Raw genomic sequence first — 26,978 nt, 5'->3', positions numbered from 1 at the left:
CCTGCCCCCCCTCCATCCTCCTTCCTCCCTTCTGCTCCCCAGACCCTGCAGGTGTGAGCCCTTCACACGAGGCAGGGGCAGATGCTCTTTTCCAGGAGCAATGCAGAGCTCCAGTGAGACTCAGCAGAGACAAGCGGGCCCTGCAGAAGTATCACTGCCACTGCAACTCTTTCAGCAGCGCTGCCCGTAAATAGCTACCGAATGAGAATCCTGAAGCACAGCTGAAAAACTTCCTGAAAACATTTTCTCTTTACCGATGAAAAATGCTCCAGTCTCTGCTCTGCAGAGCTAAAAAAAAAAACAAACCCAGGCAGTATTAAACTGTCGGAGTCTGCCAACTGCTTCGTTTTTATCTGTGCTGCTTCTCACTCCGTGGTCACAAGGAGTCTTGACAGGAGGAAAGGCACTTTGAGCTACCTGCTCTGTATTTACTCATCAGCTGAGGAAAAGCCTTTTCTCCCAGTATGTGATGAATCATCCCCATTCACTTGATGCAACCTTGTGTCTTACAGTCTTCTTTCCCTACCTGGCAGCGTGGCAGAGGGGGATACCAGGGCATGGCAAGTCTTCAGCTGCGATAGAGGGGAAGTGCTGACTCCTAGGAATCCTTCCAGATGGTTTGGAGCATCTCTGCTGTAGCTGAATATTTTAACAATCTGGCTATGATTTTCTCGGCTGTAAAAATTGAATCCTTCAAAGAAATTGCAGGAGCTGCAAAAACTAAAATACCAGAGAAATGACATTAATTAAGCAGTTCAGAATATTGACCCCCTTTTCCCTCAGTCTCTAGAGGGAGGAAAGCTTTCTGGCGAATTGTTGTTCCTGCTCATTAGCAAACAAGTATTTAAAAAAAAAAAAAAAGGAGGGAAGGAAATAATCCTACTCTAGCCATTGCTGTGTAAAAAATGCTTTTGCCATTGTTATTGAATTCATTTTCTGTATGTGTAACTAATGTTGGCTGCTGTCACTAGCAAGAATTCTTCCTATTAGGAGTCACCTCACAAGCAGGGTATCAAGGTAAAATTGAGCCCAAACACTGTCTTCTGCTGGAATTTCTAACCAGAAAACATCACTGCCATTAATCAGAGATGGGCACGTTCATCATTCTTTGCAGCAACCCCCGTGTACGCACTCAAGGGCAGATCTTGAGTTGGTGGAAGAGAGCATTAATTTCAGTGGGTCTCAGGGAGGTTATGCTGACGTAGAGCATCCTCGCACCTGACAGGCTCTTCTCAAATGATGCACACAGAGAGAAGGAAATCAAACATGGAAGAAAAATTATCTCAGTTATTAATTGCCAACCATCTTCAGTCTAGCGCTGGTGTATAATTCAGGATTTTGCCATCATTTCTGCACTATGTCACATATTCTGTTCTTCTTTCTGGTATTTGAGGATCTCAAACCAATATCCCAGCCTTCTAAATAACAGTCTTAATTAATGATATTTGTATGCAGCCCACTTACTAATCCTACAGTAGTCTGAGGGCAAAGATTCCGGCAGTTATTACCAATCATATGAAAATATTCAGCTAGCAAATTACTTGACTCTTTGAGCATTTTAATCTCTCTTTGCAAGAAAGATGTAGCCTGGAACATTGGAACAGGCATAAAATCCCCATTGTCGTTATCAGAATGAGAGAGAATTATTAAAAAACAAAACAAAAAAAAAGCAAGCAAGCCCACGAATTGTCTTGACTTCAAGTGTTTGTTTATTTGGTTATTGTATATAATCCCCCGAACCCAATATAAAGTGTACGTATATCCTCAAAATCTTGTCACCATCACAGCACCTGATCTCGTGGTACCTTCATCTTGACTGAGGCTCCTAGACTGTGTTTAATAGAAATAATTATTACAATATAATGATTAATTATAGTAATGATATAATAGCTAAGGGCCTTTGCAGTTAAGTCTGGTAATACTTTCATTACTCATCTAGAGAAAAATAAAATAGATGAAACTAATGTGAGGCAGAAACACGGCTGGATGTTTTAATCGGGCTCAAATTGTAGTTGTGTTTCACTGGAAAAATGCTTCGATGGGGATACAGACCCCGAGGTGGTAACTGCAGCTGAAGCTGCCGATGATGCCCCCAAAATGGGATGGATTGCCAGCCCTTGGGAAGGCGTGAGGAGAATTTGAAATGATCTTGACAAATTGGGAAAATGGTCTGGAATAAAAAGGATGGGCTTCAGTAAGCACAACTGCAAAGCAATTCTCATCAGGCAGCACTAATTGGCTTCATAAGCACAGGATGGAAAATGTCTGGTTAGACTAGTCTGGAGGATATACTGGATCGCAAGCTGAACGCGGCTTGGAAATACTAGTCGTGCATAAAAAGCAAAAATCCTTCTGGAAAGCATAAAGCAAAGCGTTGTTGTAAGAGTGAATACTGAGAACTGATAAGGCCTCACGTAACGTAACCAGTTTTACATCGCACACTTCATCAAGGCCGGGGTAAACTTAAGGCAGTTCAGGAGAAAGCAGCAAGGGTAGTCACAGAGCTCAAAAACATGATGTTTGAGAAAAAAATTGATAGGTATGTTTAATTTAGGAAAGACTGAATCTGGGGAATTCATAACAGCCTTCAGATGAGCTGAAGTTTCTTCACAAAGTTCCCTGGGGATAATGTAAGATATAATAGACTTAAATTGCAGCAAGGCAGAAGCTGGTTAGATGTTAGAAATTTGTTCTAGCGTGGTGCTGCCGTAGACGGCATGGGAGGCTGTGGGGAAGGTTTGGATCCATCGGGGGCATTTTAGGTGTGGATGATCCTGCTGTGTTGCAGAAGGATGGACAAGATGCCCATTTTAGATCCCTTCTATATTTGGACCTGTCATTATTTCCCCATAAAGACATAAATCACTTAATCAGGAGCCCCGCATTTGTAACTCTTACCAAGAAGAATATATTATGCAGTGAAATATTTGCTATACCGTATTGCTCACATAGATTAACTATTTGACCATCCAGCCACTGGTTTTTGTAGTTGCCAAGAAGTATGTGTATATTTTGTTATTCTTATATTTTATGTATTTATAAGTAGTATGGCATATCTGCCACATAGGAAAGAGGTTCTTTAGCCTTTCTGTGAAATTATATTTCCTACTTGGCAAAATCTCATTGCCTGTGGCTTCGCAGCTGCATCACTTTCTTGGGGCAACCACAGCAATTCTCATGCTGAGAAAGGAAAGCGGTGGCCTAACATAGCTGCAGCTCACTTCCAGGGTGTATGTACAGATGAAAATAGGAAAGGGTCCATTGGGTGGTTTGTATTCAGTCCGTGTTTGGCGTCCCACCTCCTTCAAAACAAGGAAATACCCTGTCTCAAGTGCTGTGTTTATGGCAGACTTAGAGTAAAAAACCACCGCCACCAAACCACAAAGTAATCAGGGCTCTTACAAACCTTTTCACCTCCGTGCCTTTGACCTGTCTTTTCCTGATGAAAGCATTATGTATATGAGAGAGAGAGAAGGAAAATGATCTGCAAAACCAAAATGTTCAGCTGCTTGCGGAGTTTTTTTCCTGGAGCGAAATACAAGGAAGCATAACAAGTACAGTCACGTCACACGCTGCACTATGGGAGGGCAACCGGCACTGCAGTGAGGAAGGCGATAGCAAAGGAATTGCAAAGATGTTATAATTTTAGATAAGATTCGGTGTCTTGAATTTTACTTCAATCTTTGGCTGTTACTTAACACTCTTCACCGGTGCTTTACTGTGAAAATGGTGGACTTTGTGTGGAAGGTCTTGTGTATCACACTTCAGGGGTGGTTTTTTAACGTATCTGTGTGAATATGAGCAACGATGCTTTGTTTTAGCATACCACACTGATAACATCTGGAGATGTATTACCAGGCAACAGCTCTGTTAATCTTCAGAGCGTTTTATGAGCATTAACTAATGAATCCTCATGTTTCCTATACATTAGCTCATCTTTTTCAAATAGGGAAAGAGGCCCAGTGATCTGCCCAGCACATGCAGAAGAGGTACTGGCAGGTCTGGAATTAAAATTTGGAAGTCTGTTGCTTCTCAGGGAGAGATAATGATGAATTCCAGGCTGTGTTTTGGATTGAGGATGCTCACTGAAGGAAGAAAACGATGCATTCATCAGATTAATGCTTTTTTCACCCCCCTTGGTTCCATTCCCTCCCTTATGGTTGTGTTTTTCCAATGATGTTTGGGTAACTGGTGCTCAGAGGCTGCTCTGCAGAGGAGAGGGTTTCCCCAGAGCTCACCCAGTTTAGCTGGCGGTGCTGGGAAAGAGGAGAGCACAGGGAATCCAGCAGCACACTGCTGCTCCTCTACCACCACCCTGTGGGCAATCTTTCTGGACCGCTCATCAGGATGATGGTTCTTTCATCCCCAGTGGTGAAAGAATGTTTTGTCATTCCTAAATATGTTACAGATCAGTCTCTGAGCTGAATACATGATGGGAAGCCAGAATATTGAAAATCACAATGCGTTTCCCCAGCACACATAGATGAGCAGATGGAGGTGCAGCATCCTGTTGTGGAGCTCTGGTGCATCACCATGCTCTGCCCTCCAGCCACTCCTGGGCAAGTGAGAGGGATTTGAGCTGGATGGATATTGGCATCTTGTTTGGGTTGCTGAAATAGTCTTGCCTCATTTCACAGACCACAATCTCCTGTCTGAGGGTCCTAGTGAAAATGCTGACCTGTTCAGGTCTACCTCCTTCCACAGTGTCTCACCTTTCATCTGCTTTGCAGTTGCTTTCTAGTTGGAAGAACATTGCCCATTCCCTACACTCTCTCCCCGCTGCTCACATTGCACAAAGTCTGAAGGACAGAAATTGATGGGTGCTGATGCTAATTTTACCTTTTGTAATGTCCGTTTGCAAGAAATACAATACAGCTGCACGATAGGCTCCTAGGAGCCGGCTGGGAACTGTTGTCAGCGTTTGCCATCTCCTGGAGAACCATAGCAATAGCAAGAGTTGGACATGCCCTCGCTGTGGCACCTGATACCTGTTATGTCCCCTCTTTACAGAGCCTCCTCGGTGGTTAAAGGAGCCCGAAGGTGGTGTTTACAGCGTAGGAACAAATCTTGTGCTGCTGTGCGAAGCAATTGGCAACCCAGAGCCAACCATTCAGTGGAAACTCAACGGGATGCCCATCGATAGTAAGTGCAAGGTCCAAAGTCCTCCTTTAGGTGGTGGCCGGGTGGGATGTGCCTGCGTTGCACCCAGTTAGAGGGAACACACAAATCCAAATGGGATGGATGATGTCTGGTTTGGCATCTCTTTAGACAAGAATTAGTTTTATAAATAAATAATGTATTTATTTCATAAATAAAAAAATGTTTAAATGGGATCTTGAAGAGAGTAGGGGTGAAATCTGCAGGGCTGTGGAGTGGCGGTACCCGTGAGTTACTGCCTCTGCCTCACCCCGTAATGCTTACATCTTTTGAGGATCTGGGTAGCTTATGTTCATGTTCATCTTGGTCTTTCTTTGTGCTTCTGAATAAGCACAAGCGACTGCATGGTTGAGGAGCACAGGCCCTGCTCCCTGGCATAGCAGTATGATTACTACTATTTTTAAAAGTCTATGTGGGTATTTTCCTGGAAATTGGTGCTCTAGAGCACTTTCTTTAGGCCATGGGACTACTGACAAAGGCAGTGCTCTGCAACTTGGTCTCTGGCTGTTGAGCAAGGTCCTAGTTTGATCCTGAAGATGTGCTTTCCTGTTGGAGTGAGTCCAGAGGAGGGCCACGAAGATGGTAAGAGGGCTGGAGCACCTCTCCTATGTACAGTACAGTCTGAGAGAGTTGGGAGCCTGGAGAAGAGAAGGCTCTGGGGAGACCTTAGAGCCCCTTGCAGTCCCTAAAGGGGGCCTACAGGAAAGATGGGGAGGGACTCTTGATCAGGGAGTGGAGTGACAGGACAAGGTGTGACAGTTTTAAACTGAAAGAGGGTGGATTTAGATTAGATATTGGGAAGAAATTCTTTACTGTGAGTGTGGTGAGCCCCTGGCCCAGGTTGCCCAGAGAAGCTGTGGCTGCCCCATCCCTGGAGGTGTCCAAGGCCAGGTTGGATGGGGCTTGGAGCAACCTGGTCTGGTGGGAGGTGTGCCTGCCCAGGGCAGGGGGTGGCACTGGATGGTCTTTAAGGTGCCTTCCGACCCAAACCATTCTATGATTCTATGTTTTGTACCTGTGCATCTCCTAACACATAGCCCTCGTGTCAGTCTCAAGAGAATTTAGAAGGAAGGTGTCCCTTTAGAGGGAAGGTGTCCCTGCCCACGGCAGGGGGGGTGGAACTAGATGATCTTCAAGGTTCCTTGCAACCCAAACCTTTCTATGATTCTATAATTTGCCTTTGACTTTCAAGCAGTGAGAAGAGACTGTGAACTCCACAGTTGTGGTGTTTTCTCCATCTCCTGATACAGTCTGGGTCTTTCCAGGTAGGACCTTCAGAGGGAGAATCTCTGCCAGGGAGATCAGCCTTACCAACCTTCAGCTTCACGACAGTGCTGTGTACCAGTGTGAGGCCAGCAACAAGCACGGCACCATCCTTGCTAGCGCCAATGTGAACGTCCTCAGTGAGTACCCTCCTGGCCTTTCCTATTAGCAAGAAAAGGTCTATAGCTGCAGTGTCCCATTCTGCTGATTGAATGCTTCAGAACAGCTTGGGGATTGTAACCATGTCATTTTCTTCTGCATTGGCACAGATTTTAAGAAATATATTGTCAAAACTAATGCAACAGGCCTTATCATGGGCAATATTATATGGTTAGCGTAAGTGCTCATGAGCTTTGATACACTTTTTGTTTTAAAACTTGGTTGTGGTTGGGCTAAAACCTTTTCAATTCAAATCTACTGAAGCCACTGGGGGCTGAATTAAGACCACAACTCTGTTTTTTAGTTATTAAGTGTATTGTTAATCTTTGGTTTTGATTGTGGTGCTCAGCCTGTTCTTCTCCCTGAAGAAAGGGAGTGATGGGAATTCAGTTAATAAAAGAGGTCCCTAGAGAAAGTGGAACCGGGTCTGTTTTCTCTCCTGGAGCACATTGATGTTTCATGTTCTGGCATGTCCAGCAGTCAACCACCGTTGTCTTTGTCGGTGAAGCTTACGAGAGCTCAGTTGCTCAGTGCAACTGGTTCCAAAAGGCAATGAAATTCCCATTAAGGGGCTAAGGCTTTGACGTTTGCTGGAAAAGGGGATGATGCAGGGACTGTATTTCTATTCCCAGTTCTGAAATGCAGTGCCACTCATTTTGCATTCTCTTCTGCAGATATTGCTCCCTTAATTCTGACCTCAGATGGTGAAAACTATGCCACAGTTGTGGGTTACAGTGCCTTCCTGCACTGTGAAATTTTTGCCTCGCCTGCAGCAGATATTAGATGGTAAGCCACTGAGAACTGATGTTTTCATGTGAAACAAGTTCATACAGGCTCCACAAGTATTGAATAATGTGCTAGTTATTATTTCTATGGAGTTAACATTAGAAATTTGTAACAAAACTGTATATAAAATAAGTATTCTGTGTTTAAATGCACTTTCAAGAACTCTGAAGAACTGGTTTAAAACAGCAGTTAAAGTCCTCTGTACCTGTATGAGTCAAGTGCTGGGACATTCATTAAACTAAGCCATGCTGTAGATCACCAAATCCTGCTACGGCGTCACCAGCCTTAGTTTAATGTTGGCGACTTTTTAAGTTTGGACACATTATTGAGGTGGAAACGTGATGACATACAGAGCATATTTACCTGGAAATGGTTCCATATGGTTGGAAATCACAGGACTGTCCTAGCACTTGACAGGTGCAATAAAATTGCAGATGACAGCTATAGATTAAGGACTCGGCCAGTCTAGTTTAAAGACTTTGCTAGTTGCTGTCAGTGTGGTTTGGGTTTGCGGGAAGCTTATATCCCTGTACAATGTGCTACATGTGGGTAAAGTGACTTGCTAATCTTGACTTGGTCACACAGTGGTAGATCTGAGACCAGCTCCCAAAATTCCTGTGTCCCCTGGAATATCTGCTAACCATGCAATAACAGTTCCTGCAACCCTAGATATAAACCGTAATTATTTTAATCCTCTTTAGGACTAAGGATGACAGCATAGAGCCACTTTCAGCATTGCGCTATGAGTTAAATAAGAATGGCACCCTAGAGATCAAAGAAACAAAGAAAGAAGACTCAGGATCGTACGCGTGCTGGGCTGCAAACTCTGTTGGAAAAAGAGCAATCACTGCTAATCTGGATATAAGAGGTAAAGTCTCACTTATCGATAGAAAGACCTTTGATATCTGCTAAGGTTTTATATTTAAAAATTTTCAGTGAATTAGTAATTAGTACATACTCAGTCTAAGATACAAATACATTCTGTGAGGTATCAATTCTATGTATACGAAGACCTGCAATTGCCACAGGTCTGGTATAGATGTAGGAGTTTGCATTGTCTCCATTGTTCTGTGCGTTTTCTCCATGCACATACATGACGTTTACTTTCTTCTTGACACTTGCGGAAGCTTCATAAGCCACAAAAAACTTGCAGTTTACTTCCCAGATCTGTTAACTTGAAAAAATTTTCCCTCCTTCTTGCCGTCGTCCCTGTTACACTCAGAGCAGGTTCTTGGCTGACCCTTGGGAGCCCAGAGCCCACCTTGTGCTCATGGGCTTGGTGAGGTCCTCGCTGAGCCAGATAGGGTCCCTGCATCCCCCACAGCCACGGGATTCCTCCTTCTCTAAAGCTACTTCCAGCCTATTGATCAGAAGGTGCATCCCAAATAAAATTAGTATCCGCGGTGAACACCAAGCACATCGCAGCAGGTCGAGTCAGGGGATGCTCTGGTTTAGGGGCTTTGCAGTGGGCCCTTGCCTGATTATCAACTAGACAAATATCTGTAAATAGAGCAAAAAAAACCCCTACTCAAATGCCTTTACTTATAAATTTCAGACACATACCTTGTGCTCTAGTTCTGTTTTAAGGGATTTATTTGGTTGTTTGGGGAGGAGGGGTTTTCCCCTGGCAGGGTGATGGCAGTGGACAGCTTCTGTTGAGCACACAGGTTACATTTAGTGGATTGCATACAAATTTACTTAGGATTTAGGGCTTGCCAACAAAAAAAACCCTTAAATACTCAATTAGTGGAGTCCTTAAAAGGACTCTCAGATGCAGGTTCGCTATGATGAACTTGAGAAAGAAACGCTCTTTTTGTGTTCTGTTTCCACCCACTCCCTTTGCTTTGTAAATTTTACAGTTGTGATAAACATGAAAATATGCAATGAAATTCTGACGGAGTAACATTTCACTGTAAAAATAAATTCAGCCAAGTGCTTTCTTCTTACTTATTCATCTTTTTCCGCATTCAAATTAGAGTCAATTAAAAGAACAAACTTGATTGCAATAAGTTTTTCTCCCTTGACTTTAATAAGCTTGTAATTTTTCTTGGATCATTGCCAAAGCCTATTTCAAATGGCAGTTGGACATAAAAATCATATTCAAGCTTTTTTTTTTATCATCCATTTCATGACAGTCTGCTAACAAGGGTTTTCACCTGTGACTTTTTTTAGTAGGTTTTTTTTTTTCTGGCACTCTTTGGTTTGGAGTGAACTAAAAAATAATTTTTCAAGATAGAAAATTAAATCCTGGTAAATATCTATTTCAAAACCAACCATCCTTCAGTTGAAATGTTTGTATATATAACAAAAAAGACATGATCATTGCTCCTAAGGTTGATTTTCTTATATGAAGTGCTTGGTGAAAATTTGATGTAATAGTCTCTCTCTCCTAATCAAAGTGTTTTTCTGCGATCAATCAGATGCTACAAAACTTGTTGTTACTCCGAAGAACCCCCGAGTCTTGAAATCACATTCAATTTTATTGAAATGTCAGTCTGAGTATGATTCACACTTGAAACACAGTTTTAAATTATCCTGGAGGAAAGATGGAGATGAGCTGCCAGTCAAGAGCACGGAAGATGGCAGGTAAGCAGGGAAGAAACAAGAGTTTCCTTGATCTCAGCTGAATAATGCTGTATGGTGCTGGAACACGAGTTTCAATAAACATGAGACTTAATAGCTTGAAATGCAAATTTATGTCTGCAAGAATTCTTCATGCGATATGTGAATAGATCTGCATTTTATATACATATAAATATAAACGCATCTATATGACTTTTGAGCCATGGCTGGCAAATGATTTTGTTTTTTATTAATTCTCTCACCATCACAGCAGAATATTGCGTAAATCTTGGTTCAGCCCAAAAATACAGCCCTACCCCCAGTGCAGTCAACTGGGGTTGTGTTCCTCCACTTCAGTGGGACTATTATTTTCCTGTGCTTTATACCTGTTTGGCCAAAGCAAGTCCTTGTCATGTTAAAATGAATTTCAAACAGATTTATGGGATTCTCCCCCTAAGATCGTACACATTAAAACCAATGTGTTTTTCCTACGTATGAGTTTAGGACTTGCAAGTGCAGGCTGAATTTTGCCCTCCTCTTGTGTTTCCATTGACCTTAAGGGGATGGAGCTCAGCCTTTATTCCATATGAAGGGTCCCACAGTGGGCAATCAGATGTCTTCATTAATTACCACAGAAGAGAGATGGTTTCCTAAATACTGCAGTGCTGGAGAGGTTGAAGATCCTGCTGAGGCCACGTAGTTTGGGGAGATAGCGCCAAGCAAATGCCATGTCTGCAACGGAGCCCGTGTGCCTGGGCTAATGCCAGCGTCCCCTGGTGCATTGGACATCACACAAGTGGGTTGGGAATGCTCAGTTTTACTCAACCCTTTCAAAAATTCAGACAGAAAACCCATGTATTTGCCTCATTAATAGTGTGCCAAAATCCTATGTTCCAGACAGTCAGCCGATGCATATCAACGTGGCTCTTTTTCAGACCAAGAGAGACATGCCAACTTCCAGCCATGGAGGCTAAATTGCTACAAAATACAAATAATAGTCTACAGCACAGTGTGTAATACAACTGCAATTACATTTTAAAGTAATAGGCCTAACGTGCAATTTTGTTATTCAAAATGTCCCATTACCAAGTGTTTTTGTGAACTGTTTTTCAGAGAACAACGTGTCTGTCTGTCATATGCTTATCTCACAGATTTTTCTCTTCCTTATTTGTGTGTACCTTTTTTTTTTTTTTTGCCCCATAGGATAATTCTGGACAGGGATACGCTGTTCATATCAAGCGTGACACTGGAGGACCAAGGAGTTTACACGTGTGTGGCTCGCACTTCTCTGGACAGTGTCACAGCCGAATCGCAGTTAATCGTTCTTGGTAAGAGGATATTTTCCTGGGGTGCAAACAGCCCCGTGCAGTACATGATGCCGTTGCAGCACTTTTGCTTATTTGCTTCCACTGCCCAGTCAGTTACAGATACTCAATAACCCAATTTCACAGAGGTGCAATGTACCTCTCGCTCGTTAACCTCAGTGGTCCTACCCTTGTATCTCCTGGAATGGGGATGCCGACGCAAGCATTTCATTTATATTTAATCAGCTCTTTGTTATACCTTTATATCTAAGGCAAGGCAGCCTTTTTTCTCAGTTCAGGAGGAGCTTGCCCAGGCTGGAAGGTGTAATAGCGTATTAAGAATGGCTCTGCTTCTGCTTTGATGTCCTTGGTCAGTCCTCCATCCACTTTACTAGAGATTTGCACACAGATTACCGTTTGGACTATGTTTTGAAGAAGAAAGACGTAAGGCCAGTATTTAGATGTCCAACACCTCTGAAGATCAGTGAAAGTTAAACACCTAAAAGGATTAATTACCTCTGTGAATCTGAGCATTAATTATTGTCCAGTGGCAAAGAGCAGCAGAGAAAAGCCTTGAACCACAGAGTCTGAAGCTTGACCTTGTGTGAGCCTCCTTACAACCTGCCTCCCTTCCTGAAGGACCACTTGAAATTAAGGGGGTGAACTTGCGGAGTGATGTCCTTTGCTCATGTACCTGAGTGCATCGACCAATAGCTAAAATTCTGATTTGTGGGCATTTTTGCTTCATTTTAATTTCCTTTAACTTCAGTTTTGCTTCATTTTACATTTTCATTTATTTCTGGTAGTGATTGCAAGAAGAACTAAGACAATTGACCTTCAAGATGTTTTCATGCTTTAAACGAATGGTATTTTTCAGTAAACAGTAAATTAAGAAGATGCTATGCACATTATTTATGGTACCATGTTCTTTAGTGCTGTATAATTCAAAATGTTTGTAGACTGTTCGTTACAATAGTTACGAAAATTTCGTTAAGCATTTTATTCCCTTTTAAAAAGGTGATTTGCAGAAGAGGAAAAACAGCCTTGTGCTCCTTCCCTCTTGTTTATTGTATCTAAGAAAGGTCTTGGTGGATCGACCATATCTGTTATTTTCCAAATGGAAAATTCAGGCATTTTTTGCAATGCAAGACTTGTGAGATGGCTAAAGAACTAAATATGGCACAGACGGAGACATCAGAATATGGGTAACTAAGAACAAAAGAAATATCCAGTCGGAATACTTCTAAGTATTTGTTCTATGGTAGAGGAATGAGCATCTTTAAGATGCACCGTCGCTATCTTTAAACTGATATACTGAATTTTAACACCAGATATTCCAATAATAGAACAGCAAAATGCCTGTAGGTTAAACTGTGCTTTCCTGATTTTTCCCCAGTACAAATGAAATAGCGGAAAGAAATGTAAAGAAAACTAAAACAAAAACCCCAACACAAATACAACCTTTTAACTTTTTGATGTACCCTGAGATAAACAAGAAAACTCAGTATTATTATTTAAAAAATTCAGTACAAAGCCAATTCATTTCTTTCACAATGACAGAGACAGTGTTGGTGGTCGAGGTAGCTCTTTTTCCTGTTGTTTTTCCTTTCGTTGTCAGCCAAAAAATGTAGTTGCGACATTGGGGCAGGAGGTCAAAAACCTGAAGTTGTGCAATCTCGTTTCCTTGGTCTCTACATTTTTTAGAATTTGAAAAGCCAGTGCTATGTTTAAGGAGGGAGGCTGTGTGTGTTGTGTGAGTTTGGAAGGATGAGGGGTTACCATCAGCCCCCTGCAGTGAGAAATCACTCTTTTACACCAGGCCCTATACATTTCATTTACCAAACTAATCTGATACAGTCGGACTGCGAACTGTCAGAGTCAGCCACAAGGAAGATAAACATCTGTCTGCCTGAATCCGCTACATTTCGTAGAATCACAGAATGGTTTGGGTTGGAAGGGGCCTTAAAGATCATCTAGTTCCAACCCCCCTGCCCTGGGCAGGGACACCTCCCACTAGACCAGGTTGCTCCAAGCCCCGTCCAACCTGGCCTTGAACCCTTCCAGGGATGGGGCAGCCACAGCTTCTCTGGGCAACCTGGGCCAGGGGCCCACCACGCTCAAAGTGAAAAATTTCTTCCTGATATCTAATCTAAATCTCCCCTCTTGCAGTTTGAAGCCATTACCCCTCATCCTGACACTACATGCCCTTGTAAAAAGTCCCTCTCCAGCTTTCTTATAGGCGCTCTTCAGATACTTCTCCAGGAAGAGAAAGCGTTCATTCAATTACAGGCAATTTGGCAAACGACACATGCCACAGGTCACCTCTTCTGCCCCTGATGCTGTTGAGAATACCAGATGGTATTACAGCCGTGTGTCCCCCTTGCCGTCTCCCAGGGCTGTGAGGGGGAGCAGCCTGTTTCGGTGGTGCTGGTACCCTCAGCCCTGGCTGAGACCACATCCCTGAAAAGCGAGCAAGGCCAGGAGCGGGGCAGTGCCGTGCTCAGGGCGTGTATAGCCCCACACTTGTCCCCGGGAGGTGCAGTGCAGTTATCACACCAGCCACCACCAGCTGACTCTGATATATTCTCTGGACAGCATTAGTTGAGCTGGCAGGTAATGAATTTTCTTGTTTCCTTTTAATATAGATCCCCATGGCTGGGATAATGAATGTGATCCTTTCACTCATGCTCTAAAAGGCCAAGTTCAATAACTGTCGGAGCTGAGTCACCTTCTACCACTCTGGTTGGCACCAGGGTAAATCCAAGTGGTGCTAATATAACTTTCTGCTAAGAGCAGTGTCAATATCTATTAATGATTAAATAGATCTCAGTGTTGATTTGAAAAGAAAAATCTGTTGCTGCAAGCACGGTAATGAGAGTAGATGGAAATGAACTTGAGAAAGAATAGTGCATTTATAAGGGACAAAGCAGGACCAGAGGGTTCGGCTTGGTTTTCTGTAATAAAAAGAATCTTTAAGAGCAATTCCCACTTTCCTGATTTTGTCCACTATGAAATCAAAAGATGTTTTACCACCATTGTCACTCAACTTGCTGTTCCAGTCCTTTGGAAAATGCCAAGGCAAACAGGAATAGCTTGCCGTGCTCTTGACAATTCTTCATTATTTCTCAGATGTTCCTGATCCGCCAGAAGACCTTCAGCTCTCAGAAAATCAAAACCGAAGTGTTCGACTATCCTGGAAAGCCGGGGCCAGTCATAACAGCCCTGTTAATGGTATGAAGGATTTTAGTAGCATCATCTTGCACTGTTTAGCATTATGGCATGTCACGGCTGTTAGAAGAAACAAACCACGCTCACAGCCATACTTAATCGGTTTTACTATGACAGTTAATTTGTTGTAAGTTCATTTCCATCCTTGCTATCCATAAGCCATTTACACAGGCTCTGCCTTTTTTCTTTTGTTTTGTTTCTTTTCCGCCTCAGAGTCGATTATCGAGTTTGAGGAGAACCGGTGGGAGCCGGGGAGCTGGCAGGAACTAACCCGAGCCCCAGGGAATGACACCACCGCCCTTCTGTCACTGGCCCCGTATGTGAATTACCAGTTCCGCGTCGTATCTGTGAACGCTGTGGGAAGGAGCCAGCCGAGTAAACCCTCGCTGCGCTACGCAACACCTCCGGCTGGTAAACACTGCCATCTAGTTTTCTCAGTATTCATAGTTTTAGCATTTTGCTGGGAATAACAGTGCCCTCCTGTGCTTCAGGGGGGTGTGAAGAAGTCAGGGCCCCCTTGTGCTGCTTTCGCTGCTCGGTGGCAGCCCAGGGATGCCAAAGCGAGCGGTTGGCAGGGTGTTTCCTACCCGGGTACCTCCGGCACACCGCTTTCCTCAGCTCTGCTGACTTTGCCCCCTTGTAAAGCCCATTGCAGACCTTCATGGGCAAGGAGTTGCTGGACAAGATCAGGGTTTATGGGGAGCCTTTCAGCAGCGCTAAGCTTGTCCAAAATCTCCATTCACAGTGCGTTTCTCACTATGTCAGAAAATGTTGTGTCCCTGAAAGTCATTTTAGAGGCCAACTGTTCAGCACAGCATTTGCATTCCTTGGCATTTTTCTTTCTTTTCTTTCCCCGTTACTTCAATTTCCGGTCCTTCTTCAGCTTTTCAGCTGTGTGCGTCCCACTAATGATATACCTTCTGTTTACTATCCCCATAGGGAGAAAAATCTCTTCCTCATAATCCCCTTACATCTGGTGCTTTGAAATCCAAAAGTCACAGTTTCATGTTAGCTGGTGGCTCCAACCAGCAAAGGCCCTTTGGAATCAAAACTGCATAAACAATGTGTTTCGGTCACGGCAGCTTTGTTGATCCAAGTAATTAATCTCATGAGCGTTTTTTGTTTAGGTGTCTTTCAGTAATAAGGAAATAAGAAAAGGTTTTTTGCATCCTTTTTGTGCATGTAAATAACAAATGCAAATAAAACCCGGGGCATGCAAACTAACCTTCTCACTTGTGTGGTTCCAGCTCCAGACAAGAACCCAGAAAACATCCGAGTTGAAGCTTCTGAACCAAATGAAATGGTGATGAAATGGGAGGTAAGGCAGATGTGTCCGTCAACGCTGCAATATTGGAAACAGGTTCTCCCTTCAAGCAGCAGTTTCTAAAGCAGCATGGAATTTATCGGGATGTTGTTTTAATATAATTACATTAAAAAATAAATAATGGATCCCTTGGCTTTTTATCTCCCCTCCCCCTACCCCTGTTTTTTAGGAAGTATTAGCAAATTCTATAGGTAGGATCCTTGATGCTCCTGAAGTCAAAGGTAAACTTGTTATTGACATAAGCGTGTTCTGGATTTCCTCCCCTAGTTTCATTTTTGTTTCAAAAGTAAATTTTTTTACATCTAACTTAGCAGGTTACTAAGAAATATGAAAATCCTATAAAGCACAGTGAGAATTCCCCAGAGTATGCTCCTCTCCATGCTTCTTGCATACAAGAAAGTGCTTCAAATCGTCGTGGTGTAACCCTGCTCTGCAGGAGGAGCAGCCGGGCCCAGGGAGGGGATGGGTTTTACGCAGAGCTGCTGCCCTTCCAGCCTGGAGCTTTAAAAATGATGAGGATCGCTTGGCCAAGAGAATGTGATCTTGAATTTTTACATCAAGAACTAAAGGAGTGTAGGTAAAGCTCCTAAGCATCTGTGCCAAAGGAATTGTGTAAAAGTCTTGAGGATGGTTTCCAGTCCTCAACTTCCCTGGCTTTTAAGCTTACAGGTTCCGTGCCAACAGTTTGGAGAGATATACATTCCTTCATTTAACACAAATTTCAACAACTGTGGAGGGAACATATTTTTTTTGTGGCTGGAATTAAACACAATTTACATGAGATTTACTTCTCAATCTGCTGCTCGCAGCAAAGAACAGTAAATGTTCCCCCAGTGTGAATTCATGGTTTAGGCTATAATTACACCAAAAGAAGATGGCCCTCTAGACATATTGACTTGGATTGGAATGGGGATTTTTGCTGTACGACGTAGCCCAGGGTCAGGGAAGACAGTCCTGCCCCTCAGAAGAAATGCATGAGTGGTAATAACCAGCGTGGGTGGGGAATTCTGCTGTGACCAACACTTGGTTGAACAGAGAAGGAGCGCTCCTTCTCGCCGGGAAGCCTGTAATCCACTGCTCAGACGGGGCGAAAGCAGAAGTGACTACTGCGACTGAAGGGAGAGAATGGGATGGACAGGCTTTGTTAAATCTTGTTGACACATTGAAATGTTGTAAACAGGATATTCATTTATTTATGGGGTTTCCTGTATGCTTTTCAGAGGAAATGCTAGGCACTAAACGTGCTATTTCTGGCAGACAAAGGCTGCAAAACGATGTTAATCTGCCTACTTTGGATTAAGAGGCCAGATGAGCATTAGCGACTAGCTTTTCAGCCAAGGATTTGCGGCATTAAGGGGGATCAAAGTAAGAGTCAAGCAGTGCTGCAATTTAACTCTGAACGAGAAGTTATTTTTTAGTTGGAATTTTTTACTACTTCAGCCTCTCTTGCAAATCCCATTCCCCGGGATCTTTGCCACGGAGGTGATTCTCCCAGTGGTGCCTGTTCGCGAGCTGCCCAGCCTGCTGGCTCCTTCCCCACAGCCATCCCAAAGGTCCTCATACCCTTAGAGCAGATAAGTGGTAATTTTTGCAGATCCCCCAGACTTGGATCCCCCCATGGATGAGGAGCATCAATGGGGCATCGCTTCCTGCTGGCACTTGCAAGTCGATGCCGGTTCATTTCAGACCTCTGCGTGCAGCTTGGATGCATGTCAGTTATTATACATTTAATATGTACAATATATAATTTAAATATTATTAGAAGTAGGCTATGTGGTGGGAAATACCCACAGCTGTTTCAGTGGACTGAAATTACCCTCATCATTTTTGGTAGTGTGGGTGTCGTTAATCTTACTAAGTAAAGAAGTACATTTTCAGAGAAATAAACTCAACTGGAGAATGTCTCATGACAAGCCATTGCTATACATCTTCTAATATTTTATAAATTCATGTTAAGTAGGTGGGAACCATACTGTGATGAATTCTTCAGCTGATCGGTAAAAAAGAGTAGCACAGCCAGCAGTTGCACATTAAATATCCAGGCGTAGTTTCAAGCATTTGGTGCATATTTAGAACAAATCTAAATTTTAATGACCCAACTTGCTGTGCTACATAAAATTCTAAGATAAAATGCAGATTTTAGCTGTACTAAGAGACACACACCACCTTATGCCAAAATACGCATTTTAGTTGTGCTAAAAGCCCTGCGGTTTTACGTCACACAAGAAAACAAAGAAAACCTGTGGCAAAACAAAAACTGATGTGTGTAGTATGCAGAAATATGTCTACAAGCAATTAATCTGGTTTTAATGCAACTGTTTCTCTGCCTTTCACCCACCTTTCTCTTGAAGTAATGAGGTTTTTCTTCCAGTCATCTTAAAATTAACACAACAGCGAAAAGTTAAAGCTTTCTTTTTTTCCCCTCTTTTCTCTCCCAATCTTGTAATATGCTCTCCAAAATTATTCCCCCCTCCCCTCAGCTGCTGTTTCATGATTACTGCAACAAAGGCAAACGAGATCTCTTTTAACTTCTTCTGCAGCCATTGAAACCTGTGGAGAGGAACGGGCCAGGGCTGGAGTACAAAGTCAGCTGGCGGCAGCAGGGAGTCGAGGCGGACTGGAACGAGGAGATGGTGAGGAAGCATTCTCTGACCCTGCGAAACACTCCCACCTTCGTGCCTTACGAGATCAAGGTCCAAGCGGTAAATAATTTAGGATCCGGTCCTGAACCAAATGTTACCATCGGATATTCAGGAGAGGACAGTAAGTAGCAAGACTTTCATGTAAAAATATGATGCGTGCGGGGCTGTTGCGATGCAGAACAATCGGGTAGGGAGTGATGGATTAGGCAGCCCATGGCCAAAACTGCTGAAATGCCAGTGCTCAGCATGATGGGCTACGTGAGATGCAAATACAACTGATGCTGAGCACCACGCATGCCAGCTTGCTGGAGTTCGAGGGATTTTTTTGAAAGGTCACTTGTGCTTTCATTAATCTCAGTTGCTGGCTTAATCTGGATGTTTGTTTGAAGGCCACAGTCCATAAGAAGTCTATGAAGTGTGGCAGTCATTGTGTTGTACTTGGTGTGAAAAAAATTTTTAGTTTGTCTAGGGCGCGATTTAACAGTTTAACACTGTCAAAAGTTAAGTATTCTGGCAATTAAGTACAAACACTCAGGCGCTGGGCATTGTAAGTGAATTTATAGATGGTGCCACGTTCCCATGTGTACTGGGTGTTACCTTGTCCATTGAGTCCTTGAAGAATGGGTCCTCTGCTCCAGCCTGGGTTTCTGTCCAGTGGCTTTCCATGGCTCCTGGGTGGCACAGCCTTCTCTTCACTGGAGGAAGGCTTTGCTTCGGACCTACTCCTTCTCCAAGCCCCATCCCCGTGTCTTCTCAGAATCTGCCCACCTTTGATTTTGGACTCTGCCTGGCCCACAGTCCATCATCTGGTCCAGATCAAACAAAGACGCTTTCTCCCCTTGCCACCCACTTTCACAAAATAGATGCTCTGGGCTGCTCTGAAATCCCAGCAACCACTTGTGATACCCACCCTTTGCACATGCTCTTTGAGCTCCAGCTTCACGTGGGCTTTTAATAATCATGTCCCGTTAGGAAAGGTGAACATGCAGGAGGATCGCTCTGCTAATAGAATTAATGCTGGTGCCACACAGGATGCAGCAGCCCTGCTATGTCTGTGGGACACTGGATAATGTCACTGCTGAGGCCACCCCAACGTCTCTGAAGGAGCAGAGTGTCTCTTTTGGTGTTTACTGCATCACTAGAGAAGATACTTGGAGGACTGGAAATGTATGCAGCTGCAGTAATGAAATGCCATGCCTCACCTTAGGAAGCAACCCAGTTAAGCACTAACACTGCCAAAAAAACCCGAATCTTTTTTGTAGGAATTAAGGATTTAAATCAGCAATGGAGTAAACAGCATGGTGGCCTGCTAGCGTGGAGCGCCAAGCTTCCCTCATCCCAACTACAGATGCTTATTGCATATGCAAACGCTTAGCAGCAGGGGCTGGGAGCTCTTGGCAAGGAGGGGAGAGGATGGCCAGCAAACAGTTCTCTTTCAGATCTATCTGCCCATTAATTTTATTACTTAAGTCAGACAGTTTTCATCCCGTGCAGAATTTGAAGTCTTTAAGTTGTTCTCTTGTAAGAATGAAATAAAATGACAATTTGAATGGCCTTTGAAAAGTCTACAGTGGATTAGCCAACTAAGAAAAGCACATGTTGTGCCGCTTATGAAAATGACCAGAGACACACATCCTTGATGCCGCCCACCACGTCCGGCAGCAGTCACTCCCCAGTAGCAGTAGTGCTGCTGCTCCTGCCTCTCCACTGGCTGCAGCTTCTTGCAGAAGCCGTTATGGAGTATCACGGTCCATGGTAGGTGATATGAGACCGTCAGTAAAATTTCAGTGATAACCACAGACGTAAAAAACGTTACTACGTTTACAGAGGGAAACGCATCCTAAGGCGGGCTCTCTGGAGCGCTCCTCATTGAGCGAGTGCACTGAGACCTGCGTTATCAACCCCCGAATGGACCAGTTTGATGTTTGCAACCTGCCGAGTGCTTCCTGGTGTTTCACCGGCATAACGCTTCAGTGCCGGGAATGGTCTCGGTGCTGTTCAGACAGGAGAGTCCCCACTGTACACCCAGAGGTGGGCAAAGGGAAGGTTTGGTGGTACATCTCCCCTGCCCTGTAGAGTGTACGGCAGAAGAGATGCTGGATAGTGAGAACAGAGAGAAAGAAACCCCACAGCATGTTTATTTTCTTTGTGTGTCTGTGGTGGATCTAATTTTATATCTATCAGTGGAAAAGCTTCCTTGCAATTCAGTTGTCAGTGGATCAAGGCCTCTTTTTTTCAAGCGCTATAATAGCTTTCTGTGTTGTGTGGTGATTAAAATCCTACTGTTTAATGAGCTTAGTTGTAAAATGAAATTGATTATAAAAAAAACTTTATGATTGCCTTCTTGAGTTGCTGCGTTAATCTTTTTTTTTTTTTATTCTTCTCACTGCTGTAAGCATTACTTGAAACAGGAAATCATAAATACTGGTGTAGAAATTCATATGTCCCAGTGCACCTGTATTCCAGCCCTCAGCAGAAAGCCCTGATATGGCAAAATAAAGTTTATTGGCCCATTTCACCCACTGGATGCAGGTGGAATGGCTTTTTTCTTGCCTGCAGTAAGACTGTGTGAACTGCCACAGCTTGAGCTGGAAAGCCAAGCCCTGTAGCTGTGAACAGTGGGAAACTGAGCTCTTGTAAGTGTCTTTAGTATGTGTCACTTTTGTTTTTACAGTTCCAGATGCTGCTCCCTCCGGCGTGTCGGTGGATGTTGTGAACAGCACGCTGGTCAAAGTCTTCTGGTTTGGAATACCAAGGGACAGAGTTCGTGGACACTTAAGAGGCTATAAGGTTACAAATTTCTTTTTAAATATTTGTATATAGATGAATAAACTACTAAATGAATCCCAGATCAAGCATAAGATTGCAGTCTCTCATATCTGGGAAGATGAGAGAAATCAACAGCGCGTTCAGCCCCATGCAACACCATTTGTTATAGAAATACCAATCTCAATGCAGGTCAGTTGGTGGAAAACAAAAAGCATGCTGGATGGAAAAAGGCATCACCCAGAGAAACACTTCCTAACGTTTGTAGGAGACAGAAACTACGGGATGATTCCCGGTCTAGAGCCCTTCAGTGAATTCCACTTAAGTGTTTTGGCTTACAACGCCAAAGGAGATGGCCCGGAAAGCTCCCCCGTTGTGTTTGAAACTCCAGAAGGAGGTAAGACACAGTGAGAATACGGGATGGAGGGACGTAAATAGAAATTGTCCATGTAACAAGGCAAGTTGATTTCCTTATTTAAAGTGATTGTAAAATCTCCAATATTCATAAAACCCTTTACTAGAAAGGGGAACTGTAGGTGTTGGACTAAACTGTATCATCATTTAACAGGTATGTGTAGAGACAGACCTGTTCAATCTCCTCTGAAAGCTAATCCCTGTATTTTCCAGTCCCCGAACAACCACGATTTCTAAGGATCCTGAACTTTGACAAGGACTCTGTCACTCTGTCGTGGGGACTTCCTAAGAAAGCAAACGGCCACCTTACTGGCTACCTTTTGCAATACCAGATAAGTATGTGCCTGTTTTACTTTGATTTTAGAATTTAAGCATTATTAGCTAAAGAAAAATAGAAAAGGAAAGGAAAGAAAAAAAAGGGTTTATATGTGCAGTTATTTAAAACAGAGGCTGATGAGAAGGGCTGTTTCTGAGATCCCGGTACCAGGCGACAGCGTGTGTTGCGCTGCGATGCGCACACAGCCTGCTAGAGGGCAGGCCAAAGTCACCTCCCGGAGCAAAAAGCGTTCCCTGCGCTTTTCCGATGTAAGCTCACATTGCTGCCATGCCCTATTCCGCATTCATAGACCAATTATTTCATATTCGCAAATTATACCTAACGTACTCGTTAAGAAGACGCACAAATTGTAGGTGCATTTTACTGAAGTGAAACCCATTCAATGCAAAATAATTTGTAATGAGAGCGCTTTAGCCACAATTATTCAGGTCTTCACAATACAGCAGTGAGCTCCTCCTCCCTGTAGGATGCCTCAGCAGAAATGCAGACAGCTAGCACTTGAGTCATGTTAGTGAGTAATCTCCTTGAGAAACAGCTAAATACCAGGGGTATTTCTTTCTTTCTTGCCTATGAAAGAACTGAGTAGCTGGGAAGAGACTCTGAGCAGGTAACCTCAGGCAAGTTCTAGTGCTGGTCCCAGGATGCCACAACACCAGCTGTGAGGTGTGGTGACAATTCAGGGTATTTTATATGTTGTTTGAGGACGGAACAGGATTAGACTGTGCCCTATTTACAAAAAAAAAAATCCCATGTACTTTGCACTTCTCTCTGCTGATGGCAGAACTGCCCAGTTGCCTTTGCAAGCTGGGGCTGGAGGCTGGTTCTTCCCTTTGGTTTTGATGATTATAAGCAGAGAGCGGATACATCTATTTAGGCATTTTAGGAGTGGGAACGCCTCCTTCAGCTGCCAACTGTGCCTAGGCAGAGGAAGCAAAGCAGAACAGCCCTCCGCTAACTTGCTTGCAAAAGTTTGCAGATGTTTGGAAGCAAAGCAAGAAGCAATTCATATATATTTAATGATCTAGGAGACAGTAATTTTTACCACCCACTCAGTATGTGCATATCGAGAATCAGAGAGCTTTTTAAGAACAGTAATAGCTCACCGAGTAGTTGGGAGATTGACGTGGAGGAGATAAATCCCATTTAGGCACTTGGCAGGAAGGTGAGATATGCTTATTCAGGCTTCATCCTTCCTACTTAACTGCAGAGTACTTCCCTTCCAGGAGCGTTCATGATACGTTTCATGTCCATAGCCTTTAGCTGCTGGATCTGACTCAACCTCCTTTTCCCTTTCAGTAAACGAAACGCACGAAATCGGACCTCTGAACGATGTCCACGTAACCAACCGCTCCACGCTCAGCTGGAGGCTTTCAGGTCTCAGCCCCAGCACCAAGTACAAATTCTATGTAAAGGCTTGTACAGTCAAAGGCTGTGGGAAGCCGGTCACAGAAGAAGGACTAACGATGGCTCAAGGGAGTAAGTTAATAGGCAATATGTTTTTATGTGGAGAAGCTCTAACAATAATGGAAAAATCTATTGAGAATATTCCAGGCTTGACATTTCCTTTGTAATTAGAGGAAATAAATTTGTTTTTCTTTCCCAGAGAACAATCAATGAACTTTTTAATGTAGCCATGCAGCCTTCAGAACAGTAGAGCTTATCTGTTTCATTTTGCTTTACAGTACTGTGTTTCTGTTCCCACCGATCAACTCTTTAAGCCGTACTACAATAAGTGAATTGCATTTAGTCACAAACAGAAAATTGAAGATCTAAATAATCTGTTCTCAGTAATATAAAAACAAATTCTGCCCTTGCATGAAGATGGGGGACTGCCAGCAACATTAGGGGCAGGTATTTGACATGAAAAATCCAGATTAACATCAAGTTGACTGGAGTGCCTTTGATCCATTATTTTATTATTATTATTTTATCAGAGACTAGAAGTGAGCGTTTATGTGCCACTTATGCCCTATCCTAAAACACTGATGTTCCATGATTTAAAGGAAAATCGCAAGCACTACACGGTAGCTCATCTTTCACATTCAGCTGAAATGAAATAAAATGTACTGTGCTCAGCAAGTCTGAAAACCGAGGAACAAGTCCTTGCCATTAATCAGAAACCATTGCATGCACTTACCAGGGGGAAGGAGAAAGAGAACGTGATAAGCAAAAGAGTCCTGGCTTCATCATTTTTAGCAATGATAACAGTCTGGAACAATGTTGATATAAAATAGAAAAATGGTCCTTGTTGTACAACATCCTATTGGACTTGCAGGATGCAAAATCTCTTCAGTTACTGGTAAAACAAGTTAAAAGTACTTTAAACTCATCACATCCCAGTTCAGGATCCAATCATGAACTATCATCCATTTTCTCAAGTAGTGAAACTCCTTCTCAACTGTCTTGTAGCCTCCAGACTCACCCTATATACAGGTACTCACGTGCTAGTAACTATTAATCTATCAGCACGGTTTAAAATTTATTCTTCATTAAGAAAAGTAAAACATCCTTTTTTTTCAAACTAAGAATATGCAATTTCACCTCATTAGTTGCCTTTTCTGGCCTTCAGTGAGCAGCCAGAATAATGTGCTTTGACCACTTGAAAGTCAGTAATTTCTTTGAATAAACTTGTCAGATTTTATGAAATGCATCCCTGCCTGATATGCTTAAAATGATGATAATGTGGCCATTCATTTCATTCTTCTTCTCTTCTTTTCTTTCCTAAGACTTTGTTTTGGCAGTGGCAACAACTGATTCTGGTGTAATGCTTGAGAACAGAGTAGTATAATTAGTAAAAGCCACAAGGGTCCAGTTCTGCGATTAATGTGTGCTCCTTGCTGGTTCTCAAGCCACCCTAAATTAGGACGCTGCATCTGTCACTGAGATGCCATTGGAGTTTTGTGGCATTATTTGCTGCCTAAATTGTTCAGGCATTTTTCAACTAAACACGATAGGCTGAAAAAAAAATCACTCTTTTCAGTGACCTTCTTGGGGTTTTAAGCTGTGACATGGGAAGCAAGACGATTGCTCAAAATTAAAACAATCTCTCTTTTTGAAAAAAGGGAGTGATTTCAAAAGTCAAAGTTGATCATTTAAAATGACCCACGTAAATGACAGACATAAAACATGGTGCCCTCTGAAATGAAACTCCGAGATAGAGCACTCCAAGTTTCTTTGGGTTTTGATTCAGTGATTGTATACCCATTATGTTCTGGTTTTAGTAACAAAACCATAAAGCTTTCATTGTTCATTTTAAGACTTTGAATAACTTCCACCGCTGTAATACAGCCTTTGCAGGCTGTGCCGTGGGTATTTCAGAATTTAACAACACATTCTGCCAGGAAAGTGGAGATTTTCAGGTAGAAGCCATGGATTCATTCACATTTTATCATTGATATACTTGATCTGCATCACTTCTATTGCTTTCATTTATTTGCAGTTATCCCTGCTACTATGGTCTGGAATCAGAAAGAAAAGACAATCTCTTTTTTTAGCATGTACATGTATGTATCACCACTACAAAAAAGTCTGTGTAGGGAAATTTGTTGTGCTTTAAATGATAGTTTTCCCAGCCTGTCATTTATGTGCAGCCCATCTCCTGACGATGAGTTTGCAGTGGCATGAATGACTCAATTTAGTAAGAAAAGCTTCTCTCAATTAAATAAATATAACTCCCTGTATAGATAAATGGGTAGATCGTACCCTTTCTCTACAACTGCAGCATCTTCCTCTGTGAACAAACCATTCAGATTGAATTTTTTGTCAGGAGTAACGTATTCCTTTGGGTTAGCAACGCTTTACCAAAAGGTCGATGAGTGGATACTGATAGGAGAAGACCGTCGGGCGCTCACATCTCTATTTCTTCATTCTCCGGTGGAGCAGTGCCGGATTCTGCATCCTGCGCATGCCCAGCGGCAGCGGAGGTAGAGCCCTCTGCTCTGCAGCACTGCCTCTGTCAGACGCGGCTCCTTCGCTGTAATTACTTACCAGAGGAAAACCACCCTTTAGTGTTTGTCTCTAAGATTAAATGCAGGCCCACTGGAATTAGCGAGACATAGAAATAGGCGATATAAAAGCTTTCATTTACAGCATCCTCGTTGCATGACCCAACACCACTGGCGTTGGCAGCTAATACAAAGTCAATGAAATAAAAGGCCTCTTTGTTATGAAAGATCTTAAACAGCCAAAATAGCTCAGATATGAAATGCTGACATACACCAAAGGTCTTTATCAGCTGTTGATAAAATACTGTGGACAATCATGAAGAACTTGGGCAAAGGATATTTGCATTGTACTGCAAATAGATGATAGTTTAATTTCTGTGGCTTCCGCTTGGTTTCATTCCACAGGAGAAGGTATACTGTCTTTAGAAAGGGAGTCTTATCTCTAACTTTCCATTGTCAGGCGGTATTTCTTAAATGGCTTACAAACTAATTAAGTTTCCCCTTGAAAATGTTGATTTCCAAATGATCATTAGCCCTCAGAAGCATAACACAAAATAATGTTCTTACATAAGTGAAAAAAATTAATTTAATATAGCAGTCCTTCTTTAACACAAAGCTTCTTTTCATCCAGAGCTACCAGAGTTTCTGGAGGATTACTAAACACATATTACATGTTGAGAATGATTACTGTCTGTCCAGAAATTCAAGCCCTAATGAAAAATTCATCCAGAGTTTTATTTTCCAGAGAAGCCAGAGAATAGAAGTTCACCAGTTTCATTATATTTCAATGGCAATTGGCACGTAACTCCCACAGGCTTTTTGAAAATCTTAGCTGGAGGGTACTAACCTTCATGACACACCATAAGATGAGGAGAGTAGCCATTTGTTACAAAATAGATGGGTTTAGTTCTCTTTTGCCACAGGCACAGTGAAAAAGGAAAAATACAACTGCCTTAGCCATATGTAACCCCTGGTATTGTTACCAGCCAACCCCACAGATATACCCTATTTACTCACAACCAAGAGAATCCGATGAAATCTCGGTGAAAAGTTTCTTCTTCCGTCATTTATGCCACTCCCCTCTGCTGCCTC

General features: G+C 42.8%; 1 protein-coding gene across 11 annotated transcripts in view; it reads left to right on the top strand.

The window, feature by feature from the left end:
- The window catches only part of CHL1 (cell adhesion molecule L1 like), a 143,228-nt gene that overhangs the window by 104,148 nt on the left and 12,102 nt on the right, over positions 1–26,978 (top strand). For all 11 annotated transcript variants that reach the window (XM_063347662.1, XM_063347670.1, XM_063347665.1 and 8 more), the window contains 14 exons: positions 5,011–5,142; positions 6,423–6,560; positions 7,254–7,365; positions 8,067–8,233; positions 9,786–9,951; positions 11,131–11,255; positions 14,361–14,462; positions 14,673–14,870; positions 15,707–15,777; positions 18,324–18,546; positions 21,100–21,215; positions 21,384–21,588; positions 21,819–21,941; positions 23,239–23,418. In XM_063347662.1, the coding sequence (XP_063203732.1) occupies positions 5,011–5,142; positions 6,423–6,560; positions 7,254–7,365; positions 8,067–8,233; positions 9,786–9,951; positions 11,131–11,255; positions 14,361–14,462; positions 14,673–14,870; positions 15,707–15,777; positions 18,324–18,546; positions 21,100–21,215; positions 21,384–21,588; positions 21,819–21,941; positions 23,239–23,418 (2,058 nt within the window). The remainder of the gene's footprint in view (positions 1–5,010; positions 5,143–6,422; positions 6,561–7,253; positions 7,366–8,066; positions 8,234–9,785; positions 9,952–11,130; positions 11,256–14,360; positions 14,463–14,672; positions 14,871–15,706; positions 15,778–18,323; positions 18,547–21,099; positions 21,216–21,383; positions 21,589–21,818; positions 21,942–23,238; positions 23,419–26,978) is intronic.

This window comes from Chroicocephalus ridibundus, chromosome 10 (assembly GCF_963924245.1).
Source record: "Chroicocephalus ridibundus chromosome 10, bChrRid1.1, whole genome shotgun sequence".
Taxonomy (NCBI): Eukaryota; Metazoa; Chordata; class Aves; order Charadriiformes; family Laridae; genus Chroicocephalus; species Chroicocephalus ridibundus.
This window is presented reverse-complemented; position numbering and strand designations above follow the sequence as displayed.